Below are 18,374 nucleotides of genomic sequence, written 5' to 3'. Positions count from 1 at the left end.
TCCTTCCGGAGGTCCAGCACCCAGAACTGAACACAATACTCCAGATGCGGTCTAACCAAGGCGCTGTACAACTGCAACATCACTTCCTCACTTTTGATTTCCAACCCCCTTGTGATGAAGGCCAATATTTATGCTTGACCCTGTCATTTTCACAACTTACATTAATGCCTCAGTCAGGAATAAGTGAAAAGTTGAAAGTGTTTGACTTAAATGTCACTTTTTATAACCAATTGCTGCCTTGCCTTGTGAACTCTTTCTTGTCCTTCATCAGTTATCATCCGACCTTTCACAAACACTATATTGATGGTTATCTAGTTTCATTTCAAATTGCTCTACTTGTGCTGTAGTGGATGGCTCTACCTCCTCCACCCATCATCCCCCACTCCTTTGCTGATAATTCCATTCTTGATTCATCAGTGAGTACAGGAGAGGTGTAAGAGCACAAGCCAGGTTCACAACAATATGCATGTTTCAAAGTTGGTCGAGGAGTCGATACAAGCACCAGCTCAATTCAAGACAGGAAGTTTTATTGAAAATTGTATACATTAGGCAGTCTTAATAAATACATTTGTTTTACTTAGGATCGATGCTAAACAATGTGCATATCTGTAGTAATTAGAGTATAACCATTCCTGGACTACTTGTATTAAATACAGAAATTTATCACCACCCACGGGGGAAAAAAACAGGTAAACCCATAAGTAAAATATGTACAGTTTGCATGGGGATAAGGCTATGGAATTTAATACATGGATGACAACCCAAAGGGTGACCTTGGACTTTTTGATAATGCATAAATCCCTTTCACATTCATTGACTCCCCAACCTGCAACTGCTTTTGTTCAGACATCTGATTCCTCAAAGGTGTGGTCACCATTGTTAAAGCCATTATTCCTGCTACAATATATTACAGTTTTCTAACTATGTATAATTTTCAGTGGTGGGGGGAGGGGATGCTGTTGGATCTTAGGCATATTTCTTGATTTCATCATACAGTACCAGTACAAAAGCACCACCCATGCCTCTCAATACATTCGACCAGGCACCTTTGAAGAATGCTTTAGTTCCTTCATCTTTTACAATCTTCCTCCAGCAATCGATTGTGCCCGTATACATAATATCAGCTGTTAGGACAATACAACAACAATGTTAGAAGAAGATGTATTATCCACTCACTACAATATATACTCTAGTCATTGTCTAAGAAGTATTGGATCCCAATGTTTCTTTTCGCTGATGAAATCAAATTGGCTAGGTTGAGTACATACAGAGCTCTATCACTGATACCTAAATAATCTTTGTACCAAAATGATCTTAATATTGGACTTCCTCTTTTTAAGAATACACAATAATGAATACGAGGAAATTAGTACAGGAAACTCTTTGCTATCCGGCACTGATGGGCCGGCGTGTTGCCAGTTGATCAAAAATTCTGGATGACGGAGAGGGTTATCTACCGAGGTTATTTTTAAACAAAGAAAAATTAAAAAAAATCAAGAAATGTGCAGTATACAGTAATTGGGTACTCACCTACAGAATGTTGTGTTAAATGGATGGTGGAAGATGCTTGATTAAGTACAGTACTGCCAGTTGAGGGTAATGCAATGCAATGACTACCAGCAGCGTGGGAGACACACAGTACCCCTGTAAAATGGCAGATCAGAAGAGACTACCGGCAGCATGGGAGAGTCAGACTCCTGTTACAGGGGGATCGAGGTGTTCCGACTTACGACAGCACCAAGAAGCGGCAGTTTGGAGAGCTACCCCCACTGACTAACTCGGCCACTGCGGGAGACTTGGAATCAGCAACATTGCCGGTTATTGAGGTGTTGTTTTCGGAATGAGAATTTTGCCAGTTAATAGAGAATTCCGGATATTTAGGTGCCGTTTAAACGAGAGTTTCCTGTACAATGTTATTATTTAATTGAAGAGTCATCTTAAACAAGAGAACATTTTGAATGATTTATAACCATCATTTGAACATTGTAATTATTTATGTAACTGGCATATTGATAATTAATTCTCTTGAATGGAGTTCCTGGTATTTTATAATAAATAGCTTTTTTTTTATATAAAAGTGTTGGTGATGCCTAATTGGGTAGGCAGAGTGCTTATTGCAGATATATTCCATATCCCTCTTTAAAATAAATTATTTCAGCTGTATATTTCCTCCCTCATATTTTGATCTTCCTGTGCCACAACCTCCTGTTCAAAAGGATGAGCAAGTAACCTGTTCTCAGGTGTCTAGTAATGATACTTTATAGCCAGCCACTAAGATTCAACAGCTAGGATGATGATCTCTCCCTCCTTTCCTGTGGGGAGATGCCTGGCTCGATTGAGATCAGTAACTCACTATCTGGGGAATTGTAGGCACAAATTTATAGCAGAGTGCTTTGGAACTCCAACAGTGTAGCACTCTAGCACTGGTCACATTGTTAATGCTAGTTTATCAAGAAATAATCTGCAACTGGTCATCAGAATGTTGTTTCAAGTATATTAAGATGTTATAATTCAGTAAAGTTCAGAAAGGTATTATGTTGTGTTAAAAATGCTATTAACACTTAATAAAATTTATCAAATAAATGTGCTTTGACATCTTTTGCTAACCCATCAATTAATGATTTTTTTTTGGTTGTGATTATATAAATGCAAGTTGTTGTTATGCTGAATGGGAGAAGATAGAAATAGTAAGTTTGTTTTATGTATCTTCACTTAATAATGAATGTAAAAGACTGATGTCTGGGTGGTTCAGTAGGTTAGGCCCTGGCTTTTTAATCTTTGGTCTGAAATCAAACTCAGCTCAAATGATGCAATGAAAATGTATTTGTCTACTGCCTGCAAGAGACCTGTGGGAAATGACTGAGCAGCCTCACTTTAGTTTCTAGTGGGCATGGATCCACAGCAATGAGTGGCAATCTTGCTGAAAGAGGCCACAGAGCAGCTGGCGCCTGAAGTGGAAAAATATCACATTATGTGCAGCAAGAATTGTGATTAGCACCATTGAAGTGTACAGCAAAGAAAAATGGCCATTTGGACCATTGTGTCTGTGCCTGTTCTTACTGTGTTGGGGTGGAGAGGGAGACACATTCCTGAACAGAGTCACTTTTCTATTTCTGTGAGCTCCCAAGTCAGAGAAATGTACGTGAGTACACCGAGGTGAAAAATGTTAAGATACGTGATTAGATTTCTCCGGAACAACACTTCATCTTTTGGTACCATAAGATGTTGGTGGCCTACTGCATGTGTGTCACTTAGTGACAGTTATGTGTTTGCAACCATGCTCCTGATGTAGTAATTTCCTAATCTTGATCATGGAGGAAAGCATTGAACTAAGGCCAAGCATATTCCTACAGCAGGGTGAAGGAAACTTAGAAGATATTGTGCAAGGACTAATGAATGATATGGGGAGAGGACTGAGGAGCGAGGAGGCAAGGCTGCAGACCAAGAGCTGGAAAGTGGGATTAGGCTGGATAGCTCTTTTTCGGCCAGCATAGGAGGCCGCCATTCGGCCCATTGTGTCTATGTCGTAAACTTCTATGATTCTATGAAGTACATTTTAAAATATGGGAGAAATAAAGAGACATAGGCCATCTGTTCATGACAGGATTAAATACAGACTTCAGCCACTTTCGCATCAAGCTAAAGGGGTTTCTGCATGAACATGGTGGTATATGACCGTTTTAGATTTGCCATGGGATTCAACTGTTGTGGTTTTCAAACCTAAAACACAGGTTACAGACTGCAGTATAACTCGCAGCTTCTGGTGGTTCGGTTGCACAGAAGAATGTCTGTTGGGCACACCACACGGTGACATATGAGGTCTTTGGGACTGAACAGGTTTCAGTCTCAAGGGAAAGTTGAGAATGGCAGAGTAGCGGTATAACTCGTGTCAATGCGATTGCTACACCCTCAAAGACCATTTTATTATTCAATCACACCGGAATGATTTTAGGTGTAAGTGCGTTACTTACTTATTTGTGGTAACTATTTTTCAACAGGTTAACATTAAAGTAATTTGGGTTCATACTCACCTCCCTTACGACCTGACTGCATCATCATACGCCGACGGACAGTGTCAAATGGATAGGACACCAGCCCCGCCACTGCTGTCACACTTTGTGCGATCATCCAGCTAATCAGAATGTGCACGTTCTTGGGATCCGGCATCATACCTGACAATTAAAAAGCCCAAACCTGAGAGTCAGTACAATGGTTTCCTTTTCACTCAAACAATAGGCTTGACTGTGACAAACGTGTCTACAGAAACCTATGGTTAATAATGACCTATTTTGGCTGGAACAGCACCAGGGTCGTGGGAATCGTGTTTAGTGGACACAGGTGAAAGAAAAGGCAATTTCTCTTCAGTCTCTTCTTGCCCCCTCCTTCCTCTGCCAAGAGGATACCACCCAGATCTACACCCTGAAGGATACTGACCTCTGGGAAATGGACACCCCAGAGGCAGCCAATCACTCCTCCTTGGTTGGCAAGATCCCATTATATTTAATAATCTTTCCTCTAGAGCTACTCAATAGATACGATTACTTCACTGCAATGTACAAATAAAACGGTACCGTCAGTGTCCAGTTTGGAGCTAACAGTGTGGTATGGACTTTATGGCATGGAATAGAGTTACATTAAATAGATGATCAGAACTTCACAACTAGCATCAAAATATAACCCTGTAGTTGACATTGTCTGCTCCTGGAAAGTGGATGCCAGTGAAGATGGATGTGCATTTAGGAAAAGTGACGAAAATTGCAAAAGGGCCTTTTACCCACTGGAAGGATGCAACAAAGATATTCCTTAAACAACACATTGAAAATGGAGCAGTTCAAGGGAACAATGCAGGTCACGTTCCCCTTCCGAATTTAGCTCAAGTGTTAGTTATCCTTTAGGACATTTAATAATTCGTTAGAACATTCTCTTTGGAGAACTGGAGATTAATCTTACACTGACAAGGTTTTGCTAATGGAAGGGGTCATCACAGGGGGAACATAAATAATTTTGATTAAAAAAAATGACTATGTACTGGAATAAAAAGCTCATCTCCATCCAACAGTTAGGAAACTTCATTTCTACATTTTTCTAAAGATTATAAGTGACTTTAGTCAACGCCATTTTCCAAATGCATCATTGTAAACTAAGATTAATTCACCATTCGTATATATGTATTTAAATATATCCCAACTCATCGCCACAATCCCAGCAGCTGTCTCCTCACCTTTAGCTGTGTCATAGACTCCAAAGTATGCAGCTCGGTAGATGATAATGCCCTGGACGGAGACACTGAATCCCTGGTAGAGCCCTCTGAAGCCATCCGACTTAAAGATCTTAGTGAGGCAGTTGGCCAGGCCGGTGAACTCTCTCTCGCTTAGGCCCTTGCCCACATCAGCTGCCAACCGCGTTCGGGCAAAGTCCAGCGGGTAGACAAAGCAGAGGGAGGTGGCTCCGGCCGCTCCTCCAGAGGCCAGATTCCCAGCGAAGTAACGCCAGAACTGTTTCTTCTGATCGATGCCCCCAAGGAAGACCTTCTTGTACTTGTCCTTGAAGGCGAAGTTGAGGGCCTGAGTTGGGAAATATCTGATCACGTTGGCCAGGTTCCCACGCCAAAAGGATATAAATCCTTGTTCCTTGGGAATGCGGACCACACAGTCTATGATCCCCTTGTACTGCATTTCTACTGTAATCTGTCTGCTGGCATGTTGGACCTGAAGGAGTTAAAAATAAAAGGCAAGATATCATCGTTACCTTGGGCCCAATTGACCCTTCTCCATATTAACTATCATTACAAAACCCTTCTATCAAATGAATTAAAATGAATTCGAGGAACACAGGACCGATATCAGAATGCGTGACTAGATTGGCGAGGTTGGATTCCAGGAATATGGAAAGAAAAAGAAATTGTATTTATATAACACCTCTTACAACCGCTGGATGTTCCAAGGCGTTTTACAGCCAATGAAGTACTTTGGAAATGTTGGAATGTGGGGAAACGCAGCAACCAATTTGGGCACAGCAAGGTCTCACAAGCAATGTGATAAATGACCAGACCATCTGTTTTAATGATGTTTCTTACATTCTTTCCATTATTTTCCAAGAAACTGCGAACATGGTATGAAACAGAGTGCTGACCTGACCTATAATCTTTCTACTTTAAAGAAATCAGAATGGTACTTAGAATCAGAGATCTCCAGCACAGAAGGAGGCCATTCGGCCCATTGTGTCTGTGCCGGCCAAAAAGAGCTATCTAGCCTAATCCCACTTCCCAGCTCTTGGCCCATAGCCTTGTAGGTTACAGCAATTCAAGTGCATATCCAAGCACTTCATAGATACTTGTTGCACCCTAATCCATTAAAAACTGAACCTAGGATTGGCCTGGAGTTTCCGCATGATCCCCCCAGATATCAGCTCTAATGTACTCACACCAGCATCATGCCAGTCGCCTTCTAAGTATCTGATCATTCCCACTGGTTAAAATTAGACGCGGAGATCAAATAATAAAATGGAAGCTGACCCTCAGTCACCTTGTAAAATTGTCCTTGATTTTGGAGGATAAATATTCAATCCGTTTCTCGCCTCTTTACTACCGAATCCTCTAGGTTTAGCCCCGGGGTAACAGCTTTTGTAACCAAAGATGAGCGGTGATGGGAGAGTAAAAAACAGGGGCCTGTACTCCCCGGGTGGGGGAAAAGTTAACGCCCAAGGATGCCCGTTAATTCCTCACTCGACACAGCTACACAATGACAAAGGGTTGTTTAAATCCAGAGGCCGTGCTGAAGCTGTACAGTAACCCCGGCCAAGCGCCACCTGGAGTACTGCAGTTAGGTGACCACAAAGTGAGGAGTTCTCCGGGCGATTCAGACAGTGCAAAGGAAAAGCCGCCAAGCTGCTCGCCAATGTCAATGGGAAGATATATATAGATATTATAGATATATATATCCCAAGCAACGCGGTCAGCTATGCCGGGGCAGTAAGACAAGAGAGCAGAGATTCGGGGCTTATGGAAGGCAAGTTTAGGTCAGAAACTAGCAAGTATTTCTTTACACAGGGGGCGCTCAACAACTGGAACAGGCTGCCAGGAAGACTGGATTCATTTAAGGAACCGCTAGATGCTGTACCGCGAAGAGGTTAGGATTGGTATTCTGAAAGAACAAGACCAAATGCGATGAAGAGCCGTCTTCCTTCATCTTATTTTGTGAACAAGCGCGTACCCAGGATCGTACCAGGTAACTATCTAAGAAACAACGAAATCGGCCAATGATCTCTGCTCTGGGTTGATATTGCGCCGCGATAGGCGAAATGTGACCAAGGAGCTAAATTTTGCCTCTTGACAAAAAGGAATTCAAAGTGTACAGCTATATTCTTCAATTTAGACACCAGCCCTTTTGCTGATCGACCCAACGCCATTACCAATGACAAGCCAATTTCCACGGAAGTTTTTTTTTGGAACTGGAACCACGGTAGAAAAATATTTGCATTTATATAGCGCCGTTCACGACCTACCAGACCTCCCAAGGCGCTTTACAGCCAATGAAGTACTTTTTGAAGCGTAGTCACTGTTGTAATGTAGGAAACGCGGCAGCCAATTTGCGCACAGCAAGATCCCACAAACAGCACTGTGCTAATGACCAGATAATCTGTTCTAGTGATGTTGATTGAGGATTAAATATTGGCCAGGACACCGGGATAACTCCCTTGCTCTTCTTCGAACTAGTGCCGTGGGATCTTTTACATCCACCCGAGAGCGCAGATGGGGCCTCGGTTTAAGGTCATCATGGGACAGTGCAGCACTCCCTCAGCACTGCACTGGAGTGTCAGCCTAGATTTTTGTGCTCAATACTCTGGAGTGGGAGAATTGAGCACAAACATCTAGGCAGAAACAGGAAAGGATTCCTGGGAGACAAATACTTCGAAAGCAAACACCAAATTTGCCTGGTTTAATGGCTGTGACAGCCCAGTGCCGAATTGGTTCCAGATTTTGGTGCATTTTCCCGAGACAGTAATCTACATTGCTCAGCTTGTGGGACTTTATCACTGAAACACCATCAAAGCTATTTTAGTAGTGGTCAATTCCCATTAAGAAGCAACAATTCTACTTATAAAAAGTTAATCTGTGTAACAAGCAGCTGACATTAGCTCCCTTCGGTCTGAGAAGTGTCGGGTTTAAACGCGACCCATCCACGATCTTTCAGCTACAGCTGCCGCGCAGTCACGGGTGGGTTTTTTCCTCCAATTTATACCAATGTAATGTAATGTAATGTAATGACCAAGAGATTGGACTCTTTCTCCATCCCCGGAATGCCCAGTGCTCATTCACCGATCCGAATTTGATTTTTAAAATATTTTTAAACAAAAAGTTTGATTCCCATCCAATATTTGTTTTAATAAATTGATGCAAAACTTTTCAATGGCCCTCAGGTTTAAAACAATAACTCGAGACGTTCACACTCGCAACGAAGATAATGGAAAGTCTGCGCTTGAAGCCGAACATCTCAAATGGGCTTCAGGATCCCGAAGAGCCTCCGGTGCTCACATTAAATTGTGACCAGTTAAATAACATTTCGATGGGTTCCACTTTCCAAACTGCAATTCGGTATCAATCTGGTTTACAACTCCCTACTCAATCCCACAAGACCAAACCAATGCCCAAGAAGCGCTAGGAAATGTCCCCAATGTCTTCAGCAAATTGTTACTGTCAAAGTTGCTCACAAGCTAACAGGGACTCACCATTTGCTTAGAACCCTGATTCTAAAAACAGACGCTGGAAAGTCATCCCGTGAGTCAATGAGACACTCGTGTCTTTTTATAGCCAGCCACTTAGGCCACTTTACTGCTTTTTACTTGGGCCAGTACTTTAATTTAATTCTCTCGGTTTTACTGCACTCTTCGGTGTTGCTGGCAGTTGAATTCAACCGGGATTGGGTATTGAATCTTACATACAACTCAAACTTTATTGGGTGAATTGTTCAGCTCTCTCCCACCCTTACCTGCAGCAGCAATTTCACCCTCTCGATGGGCGCCACTACCGTCTTGGAGATGGCAGCCGCAATCCCGCCGGCCAAAAAGTCCTTGAGGAAGCTGATGGCGTAGTCACTCATCTGGAGGCGTGAGGAGGACCTTTTTCTGGCGAGGAAACAGAAGAAGAAAATGCGCGCCCACCGCGATCAGCAAACCCTCCGGGATATTTGCAGCGGACCAAATGCACGCCGCTCCTCCTTCACACCTAATATAAGCGCCCCATGTATCGCGAGAGGGGAAGAGGGGGGCCGAGCAACCGCGCCAAGGGCTGGAGCCGCTCGCATTGGTGCGGCTCCATAAATTTCCTGTGTCACAGTTCAGAAGAGGCGCCATGGTTGTCCAAAGAAGATATCGAAGTACATCGGGGACGTTTAAAGGACGAATTTGAAAAGGATCACGTTTAAATTATTGCAATGTCGTGACCCCGGTGGTGCAAACGCCACTTGTTGCAGTGGTGACGTTTAATCCTCACAGATATTTTATAATCAATAAAGTTTTTATCAGTACTTTTTTTTTAAAGAGTTGAACAGTTAACCAAATATCCAAAACTTATAGATTAAAGGTTAAACAGTGAACGGATGAGTGGAGTCTGCTTTGATGAAGTAGTTGGGTTTACGATGTTTCAATGTTTCTTTTTGCATGTTACAACCTAGTTTATTGGAGTTTTTGATCTTTTGAGATTAAATTGCGCGCTAAACAATCTCTTTGGAAAGCAGGTGACCGTGTCTGGGCTTCGATGCAATGGTGCGGGGACAAACTCGGAGTTGAGTGCTGCTTTCACTGTCCTTGATGAATGTTGTACATGGTGTAAACTTAAATAACATGTCTAGGTGCGATACGTGCAGATATTAGTGCGAGTCTTCAGTTGCTGGCACCTGGGTTGTCAAATGTGCCGTTTAGACCCTTATGAGAAAGCAATACATAGAAAGAAAGACTTGCATTTATATAGCGCCTTTCACGACCTCGGGACGCCCCAAAGCGCTTTACAGCCAATGCAATACTTGTTGAAGTGTAGTCACTGTGGTAATGTAGGAAATACTGCGGCCAATTTGCGCACAGCAAGCTCCCACAAACAGCAATGTGATAATGACCAGATAATCTGATTTTTTTTTTTAGTGATGTTGATTGAGGGATAAATATTGGCCAGAACACCAGCAGAATGTGCAAGGGATTCTCAATTCAACCAGTCACAATCATACGTTTAAACATTTATGTGTGGATACGGGTTAACTACAGGATTTCTTTGGAAGATCATTCGATTACAGTTTTTGATTTGACTTTGCACTTGTCCTGCAAATCCTGAACGGTATCTGGAGAATGGCCAGTCTGCATTTGGCCCTCAGACTGCCCCGCGCCCGCAGGGGCTGGGCATATTTCTATATATGGGTCCGTGAGACTTATTTGCAAAGTGCGGACGTAACCTTGATGTCTGTAGGTGGAGTATGGATTTTCACAGCGAATTGGAAACGGGAGAATCTGCATTTAGCAGGCGGCGATACTCGGGTAAAGCGAACAGCAAGAATGATCACATAGAATAAAGAAGGTTTGCGTAAAACTTGGAGTCACAATTAGTACCCTGTATTGCGATTTGTAAATGTGGATTTGGTCAACGACGAGAGAAGGTGGTGGGCTGAGTTACACAGCACTGGGACCTAACCTTCTGGAAATGCGAGAACAAGGCGGGTTGAAAGCCTTCAGCAGCAGCAAGGCATTCTCTGTGTTAATGACTGGGGATTGGACGTAGTCTTTCACACAACACTGCATCCTAAGGACGAGAAGGTTGTCGTGGGAGTCATCAAACGCTTCACATGGGAACCAAACTTCAACCGATGCCACCTATCAGAACTGGGATTTCGTGATTAACGTGAAACGCAAACGGAGTCACTCAGATATCCAGGGAGGAGCAGCGCCAGTCTAAGCGAAACAGAATGCAGCGAACTTAATGCACAGATCTCGTCTCATCCAGCAAAAATAACCCATAATACTTATAGAAACACCATGGATAAAATAATCATTGCATCTTGGACAACCTAATTCCGTTAGCAGGAAATACAGAAAAATGGTTATTAACTATGCACATGTAATACTAATAATAATCCTTAGTAATCGATTACATCGACCATTAGTCTGCGCCATCTAGAAAGTAACTGTCAGGTCACAATACCTAAAAGGTAATACACATTATAAAGTGTCCAAAACCTGGAAGTTCACCTGTTGCAGCAGTTATGTTTTAGGAAGATCGGATTCCACATGGCAACAGTGCCCTAGAAGAAAAAATGACCATCAAATAGCCGTCGATAACACTGAAAGTGAATTTGACAGCAGCTAAAGAGCGGGAACCAGCACTCCTAAAGAAGGATGCCAAGAAAGCCGTGACTGAAGCTCCAACCAGGGGCGGCAAGAAGCGAGGAAGGTCGAGGAAGGAGAGTTAGTTACTGGATCAACATGTACAAAGTGATGAGGCAGATTCACCCTGATACCAACATCTCCTCCAAGGTCATGTGGATGGCGAACTTATTTTGTGAATGATATTTGCCAGCTTAGCGGTGAAGCTTCCAGCCTGACCCATTGTAACAAGATGCCCACCGTCAGTTCCCCTGGGAGATCCAGCCTCTTGCTGCCCAGGGAGTTGGCCAAGCAGGGCGTTTCGGAAGGGACAAAGGCTGTGACCAAGTACACCAGCTCCAAGTAAAACTCTACAAAGTACTGACTTCTTTCCTTTGGTAGTAGCAAAGCAAATCAAATGTCAATATCCAAGTCAGATATCCAGACCAAAGTTTCCGGTGTAACAGCGTGGATATCTTGTAGGTTGCCTGCGAATTTCCTCCCAGGGCAGTGCTCAATGATGTGCTCCAGGGTCTGATTAGGAGCTCCACAGTCGCATGATGGAGATGCTTTAATCTTCCAGCTACGGAGAAGGTGGCAGCATCTACCATGACCAGTTCTGAAGCGGTTGATGGTGGTCCACTGTTTGTGAGGAAGGTTTGATCCTTCAGGTTGTATTGTGGGGTCCTCTATAAGGAATCCATTCCATATGTCATAGTTCTTCCAAGCAGTTTGCCATCAGTCCTGACTAAAAACCAACCTTTTCTTAAAACACTACATGTAAATAATTAATGTGGTGACCCGTGTACTATTGGTGTCCATTATGTGGTCAAACTTAAATCGATTTTTACAGCTACCAGTTCAAATGGGTGACAGCAAGTTTACCTCAGCTAATTTTGGGTTTCCCAATAGTTGACAGGAAATAGCCAATCATAATGCACCTGTAATAATGCTGCTTTCATATTTCTCAAGTAGCTAACCAGCCACTTAACCAATATAATTGGTTATATATAACCCCTCCTCTACTCCCTCTTCACCCACGACTGTGTGGCTGTTCATGGTTCCAACACCATCATCAAGTTTGCGGATGATACCACGGTAGTAGGCCAGATCACCAACAACGATGAGTCAGCCTACAGGGAGGAGGTCCAGCATCTCGTGAAGTGGTGCGCCGATAACAACCTGGCCCTTAACATCAAGAAAACCAAAGAAATCATTGTGGACTTCAGGAAGTCTAAAGGCGGAAGTCACACCCCCATCCACATCAATGGGGCTGTGGTGGAAAGGGTGGACAGCTTTAAGTTCCTCGGAGTCCACATCACGGAAGACCTCTCCTGGTCCCTCAATACCTCCTCTCTGGTGAAGAAGGCCCAGCAGCACCTATATTTCCTAAGGAGGCTGAAGGGATGTAACCTGTCACCCCTGATCCTCTCTAACTTTTACCGCTGCACAATAGAGAGCATCCTGACGAACTGTATCACAGTATGGTATGGCAGCTGTAGCTACTATGACCGGAAAGCCCTGCAGCGGGTAGTCAAAACTGCCCAACGCATTACCGGCACCCGGCTACCGACCATAGAGCACATATACCAGAAACGCTGTTTACGGAGGTCACGGACCATCATCAAAGACCCTACCCACCTCAGCCACAGTCTGTTCGCCCTCCTGCCATCTGGGAGACGCTACAGATGCATTCGCACCCGTACGACCAGATTTAGGAACAGCTTCTTTCCCAGGGCTGTCATCCTACTGAACTCCACAAATAAACTCTAAAGCCTGCACATCTGCCAATGCACTTTATTATGGTTATGTTTATGTTAATGTATTACAAGCCAAATGTATGTTGAATGTTTAAATGTCTTAATCTAAATGCACACTCTCGGGAGCCGCAAGCCTACATTTCGTTGTACTGCACTTGTGCACTAACAATGACAATAAAGTTGATTATTATTATTATTATAATTGGCAAAGATTTTGTTGGTACAGCGGTGGAAGGTGTAAAACTGTAGAGTAATGGCACAGATAAATTTGAGAACGGTCCGATTCACAGATTGTTGTGGATTGAGGTAATCAAGAAATAGGCTGACCTTTTTGGTGCGCCAGGACAGCTGACAAGTGTGCATTGGAGACACCATGGTAGGCAATTCATCACCGAGCATTCCACTTGGGCTTGACAACTGGGGGAGGTCCAGAAGACATTCTATGAATTAAGAAAGGGCACCAAGGTAAGGCAAGAACTTCCGCCTGGCTTAATATGGTGACAAAAGACATGTATGATGAAGTGAATTTGACGCTTTAAGACCATCTGCATTGACTGAACAGACACTGTCAAGACAAGTCCAGATCGCAACCACACCTTTTCTTTCTCCATCTTCTTGGCGGTGTTGCACTGTACATTTTAGCACAATGTAGACAGTACACAAAGTCACTGACTCCTTATTTTTTGCATTCTTCGTTCCCTTTTATTTTTTTCTACAAATGGTACAATATCTAGCTATAACTGAATAAATATGAGATAACATTGGAATGAGTTCAAGCATGGAATAAAAAGGTTAGAATCTCTTTATCGGACACCTTTCAGATATTATTAGGCCAGAATTTCCTTGTAATGTACAGTGCAACAATGTTGTGCTGGGTTTTACTGAGGAGATTTACACGCAAGTGACTTACGTCGGTTTTATGCCAGAAACGCGCTAGGTGCGAATTTCTTCTTGGGGGAGTCCAGAACCAGGGGTCACAGTCTAAAGATAAGGGGTAAGCCATTTAGGACAGAGATGAGGAGGAATTTCTTCACCCAGAGAGTGGTGAACCTGTGGAATTCTCTACCACAGAAGGCAGTTGAGGCCAATTCATTAAATATATTCAAGAAGGAGTTGGATATATTTCTTAAGGCTAAAGGGATCAAGGGATATGGGGAGAAAGCAGGGACAGGGTACTGAGTTTGGATGATCAGCCATGATCTCATTAAATGGCGGAGTAGGCTCGAGGGGCCGAATGGCCTACTCCTGCTCCTATCTTCTATGTTTCTATGTTTCTATTTGCGCTACTCCCAAGTTCCTCTTTTTAACTCAATAGCGTAGTTTCTTGCACTTACATCAGTTCTGAATGGGCGTAAATTTATGCCCAAAATGTAGGCGCAGCAGGACCCAAAATCACTATTTCTGCTGCATTAACACAAATTCTTTAGCAATTTTTCTTATTCTCCTTACTGAGACTTGCACTGTATTTTCTATATCTTTGAATGTTTTTCCTTATAGCATTAGAATCTGTTAAATTAAAAAGTGTTGAACAGAGAGGCCCTGTCTCCCTTTGCCAGTGAAGTTCAGGTGGATGTTAAAGATCCCATGCTGCTATTTGAAGAAGAGCATGGATTTGCCCTGGTGAACATTTCTCCCTCAAAGAACGCCACCAAAAACAGAATAACTGATCATTCATCTCACTGTTGTTTGTTGGCTCTTTTTCAAAGTATCAATGCAGCAGTGATAAAAATGAATAGCACATAGGAGTTTTAAGCGTCACAGTATGGGTGCAGCAGCCAATGCTGCCTGTCTATTAAAATAGCATGAACGGAGGGTAACCTGGGAGCACAGAGGTCGCAGGAGGTACAAGATCCACGGAACAAACTGTAATGATCAGTAACCTGTCATTCTGGAATGGTACACTAGGTGGTGCTGTATGTATATAAGAGTGGGCTACCCACAATGCACCAGGCTACCCACAAGGCAGCAGTCAAGATGGATGCCTTACAAACACCAGTTAAGACAATGCCCAGCGTTTGGAAAAATGTGCACAAAGTGTCATGGAAAGAATCACTTTGCCAAACAATGCTTTTCAAAAGTAAAAACTAAGAAAGGGCAACGAGTTAATGTAATTGAGGACACTGATTTAAGTGAGACATGTTTTGTAGGAATGGTGTCATGTGACAATATCAAAAAGGATACAGAAAATGTGCAGCCCTCAGGAATTAACAATGCTGAACATAAAGTTAATGCAGTAAAAGAGGACAAATGGATGATCCCACTGCAGGTAAATGGAGCATTAGTTACATTGAAACTAGACACTGGGGCAAAAGCAAACTTAATCAGCATGAGTGACATTAACAATATGAAAGAAAAGCCCAAACTACAGAAAAAGTCAGTACTACTGAAGGACTATAATGGACAGAAAATAGATAGCTTAGGTGTATGCAGACTTAAAGTGACAGTCAAAGAAAAAGTGCATCATCTCATGTTTTCTGTTGTGGCTGAAGGACTTGATTCACTACTGGGTGACAAAGCTTGTGAGGACTTAGAACTGGTCAAGAGAGTCTACCGTATAAACTGTGCTATAAGCAGACCAGATGACTCGGTGGATTCTGTAGTGAATAATTTCCAGGATGTGTTCAAAGGATTTGGAGTTCTACCATTCACTTACAAGATCCAGCTAAAGGAGGATGCTCAGCCAGTGGTACATGCTCCACGAAGAGTTCCAGCACCCCTGCGTGACCGGCTCAAGAATGAACTGGACAGAATGACCACACTAGGAGTCATCAGGAAAGTCGAAGAGCCAACAGACTGGGTTAACTCCATGGTATGTGTAAAGAAAAAGAACAATGATCTAAGAATATGCATGGATCCAAAGGACTTAAATGCAAACATAAAACGTGATCACTACCAGATTCCCAAGCGAGAAGAAATCACCAGTGAAATGTCAGGTGCCAGATACTTTACAAAGCTTGATGCCTCACAAGGATTTTGGCAACTAAAACTGGATGAAGAGAGCACCAAATACTGTACCTTCAACACACCATTTGGCAGGTATTGTTTCCTCAGAATGCCTTTCGGGATAATAGCTGCATCTGAAATCTTTCATAGAGTGATGGAACACATAATTGAAGGTCTGGAAGGAGTTCAGGTCTATGTTGATGACATTATCATCTGGGGCTCCACACTGAAAGAACAGAATGAGAGACTGACTAAAGTGCTACAGAGCATACGCCGGAATGGACTGAAGCTCAACAAAGCCAAGTGTCAGTTTGGCGTCCAGGAAGTCACTTTCCTAGGAGATAATCTATCTGGTAAAGGAATAGAGCCAGATATGGAAAAAGTAAACGCCATACTCAAAATGCCCCGACCCACTGACAAAAAAGGAGTGCTACGCATCATGGGGATGATAAACTTCATTGGAAAGTTCATTCCTAACTTGTCAGCCAAGACAGCCTGTCTGCGAGACCTGCTACGTAAAACAAATGAGTTCGCATGGACAGAAAGACATAAACAAGAGTGGATAAACCTCAAAACAGTGCTGACAACCACACCTGTACTCACCTTCTTTGACCCAACAAAAAGAATCAAAGTGTCAATGGATGCAACAAAAGATGGCCTAGGTGCGGCCTTGCTACAAGCAGAGGGTGAAGATTGGAAGCCTGTTGCCTATGCCTCCAGGTCTATGACTGATACTGAGTGTCGATACGCCCAGATTGAAAAGGAATGTCTAGGCTTGGTAGTTGGACTAGAAAAGTTTCATGGCTACATATATGGACTTCCCACCTTCAGAGTTGAGACAGACCACAGCCCACTGGTTGCCATCATAAAAAAGAACCTGAATGAGATGTCTCCAAGGATTCAACGACTCATGATGAAGCTGCAAAGATATGACTTCGAACTGATCTACACACCCGGCAAATACATAGTGTTAGCAGATGCACTATCCCGAGCACCCACAATGAGTCATGTGAGCTCTACTGAAGAAGACGTGGATGTTCATGTGAGTATGGTCACTGCTGCGCTGCCCGTGTCAGACACAAAATCAAAGCAAATAGCAGAAGAAACAGTAAAAGATACAGTATTACAAACAGTAATAGAGAACATTCATCATGGTTGGCCAAAAGGTTCCTGTCCAAAATATTTTCACATAAGGTCAGAATTGAGTGTCGCAAGTGGACTATTACTAAAACAGAACAGAATAGTCATTCCACAGGCTCTACGTCAAGACATGCTCAAAAGGATTCATGAGGGACACCTCGGAATTGAAAAATGCAAAAGGAGAGCAAGAGACACTGTTTATTGGCCTGGCATAAATAAGGACATTGAGAACATGATAGGCAAATGTGAGACATGTCAGAAACACCAAAACAAACAAGCAAAGGAACCAATGATAGTAGCTGACATACCAACAGCACCATGGCAAAAGGTTGGTATGGACCTTTTTCATTTAAATGGTAAAGACTATCTAATAGTGATTGACTACTATTGTAACTATCCTGAGATGGCGCTGCTCTCAAGCACCACAGCAAGCAGTGTCATAATGCATGTGAAATCCATCTTCGCCAGACATGGAATTCCCAGGATTGCTGTTAGCGGCAATGGTCCGTGCTTCAACTGTAAGGAGTGGCAACAGTTTGCAGCACATTATGACTTTCAACACATCACATCCAGTCCTTTGTATGCTCAGTCGAATGGTAAGGCAGAGAAAGGTGTTCAAGTTCTCAAGCAGCTACTGAAGAAAGCGACAGAAAGCAAGTCTGATCCTTATCTCGCCCTGCTGAGCTACCGAGCCTCACCTTTAGACTCTGGTTCTTCACCTGCTGAACTCCTAATGGGTCGCAAGTTGTGTACCACGCTACCCTGCTGTGCAAAAGAAAAGCAGAGTAAGGAACTGAGACAGAGACTTCAACTGTTAAAGCTGAAACAGAAATCATACTATGACAAGTCATCCAAAACTCTGAAACCATTGACAAGGGATGATGTTGTCAGGATTGAGGATCCAGATGCATGGAACAGGAAAGCTACAGTTCTTGAGGAAGTAGGACCAAGGTCATACACTGTTAGAACTGAGGAAGGACAGATTCTCAGGAGGAACCGCCGTTCCCTCCTAAAAACACAAGAGACTATCGAAGAGCAAATCGATGACAATGCCGCAACTGAATCTTGTCACTCACCACCAGAACAATCTAACACAAATATACATACAGGCTCTCATGAAAACACATCAGACTTACCCGTGCTGAGAAGATCCACACGTGAAGTTAAAAAGCCTGATAGACTTAATCT

At 43.0% G+C, this 18,374-nt stretch overlaps 1 protein-coding gene across 1 annotated transcript; it reads right to left on the bottom strand.

The window, feature by feature from the left end:
- Positions 1-510: 510 nt before the first annotated feature.
- On the bottom strand, positions 511-9,212 carry slc25a4 (solute carrier family 25 member 4). The gene is made up of 4 exons (XM_085981319.1): positions 8,988-9,212; positions 5,222-5,708; positions 4,032-4,172; positions 511-1,124 (listed from the first exon to the last, which is right to left on the bottom strand). Exons 1-4 carry the CDS (start codon positions 9,096-9,098, stop codon positions 967-969), a joined length of 897 nt encoding a protein of 298 aa, XP_085837445.1. The 5' UTR covers positions 9,099-9,212; the 3' UTR covers positions 511-966.
- Between the last annotated feature and the right edge of the window lie 9,162 nt (positions 9,213-18,374).

This window comes from Somniosus microcephalus, chromosome 1 (genome assembly GCF_052327205.1).
Source record: "Somniosus microcephalus isolate GS21.2 chromosome 1, FLI_Smic_1.0, whole genome shotgun sequence".
NCBI lineage: Eukaryota > Metazoa > Chordata > Chondrichthyes > Squaliformes > Somniosidae > Somniosus > Somniosus microcephalus.
Note: the sequence above shows the minus strand (reverse complement) of the source record. Positions and strands in the feature narration are given on the sequence as shown.

Bases quoted from the DNA above. Each gene is read 5' to 3' on its own strand.
- slc25a4 (XM_085981319.1), bottom strand. From the start codon at position 9,098: ATGAGTGACTACGCCATCAGCTTCCTCAAGGACTTTTTGGCCGGCGGG. The intron at 5,709-8,987 runs GTAAGGGTGGGA...TAACTCCTTCAG, and splicing joins GGGTGAAATTGCTGCTGCAG to GTCCAACATGCCAGCAGACA. The intron at 4,173-5,221 runs GTGAGGAGACAG...TTTAATTGTCAG, and splicing joins AGTCTATGACACAGCTAAAG to GTATGATGCCGGATCCCAAG.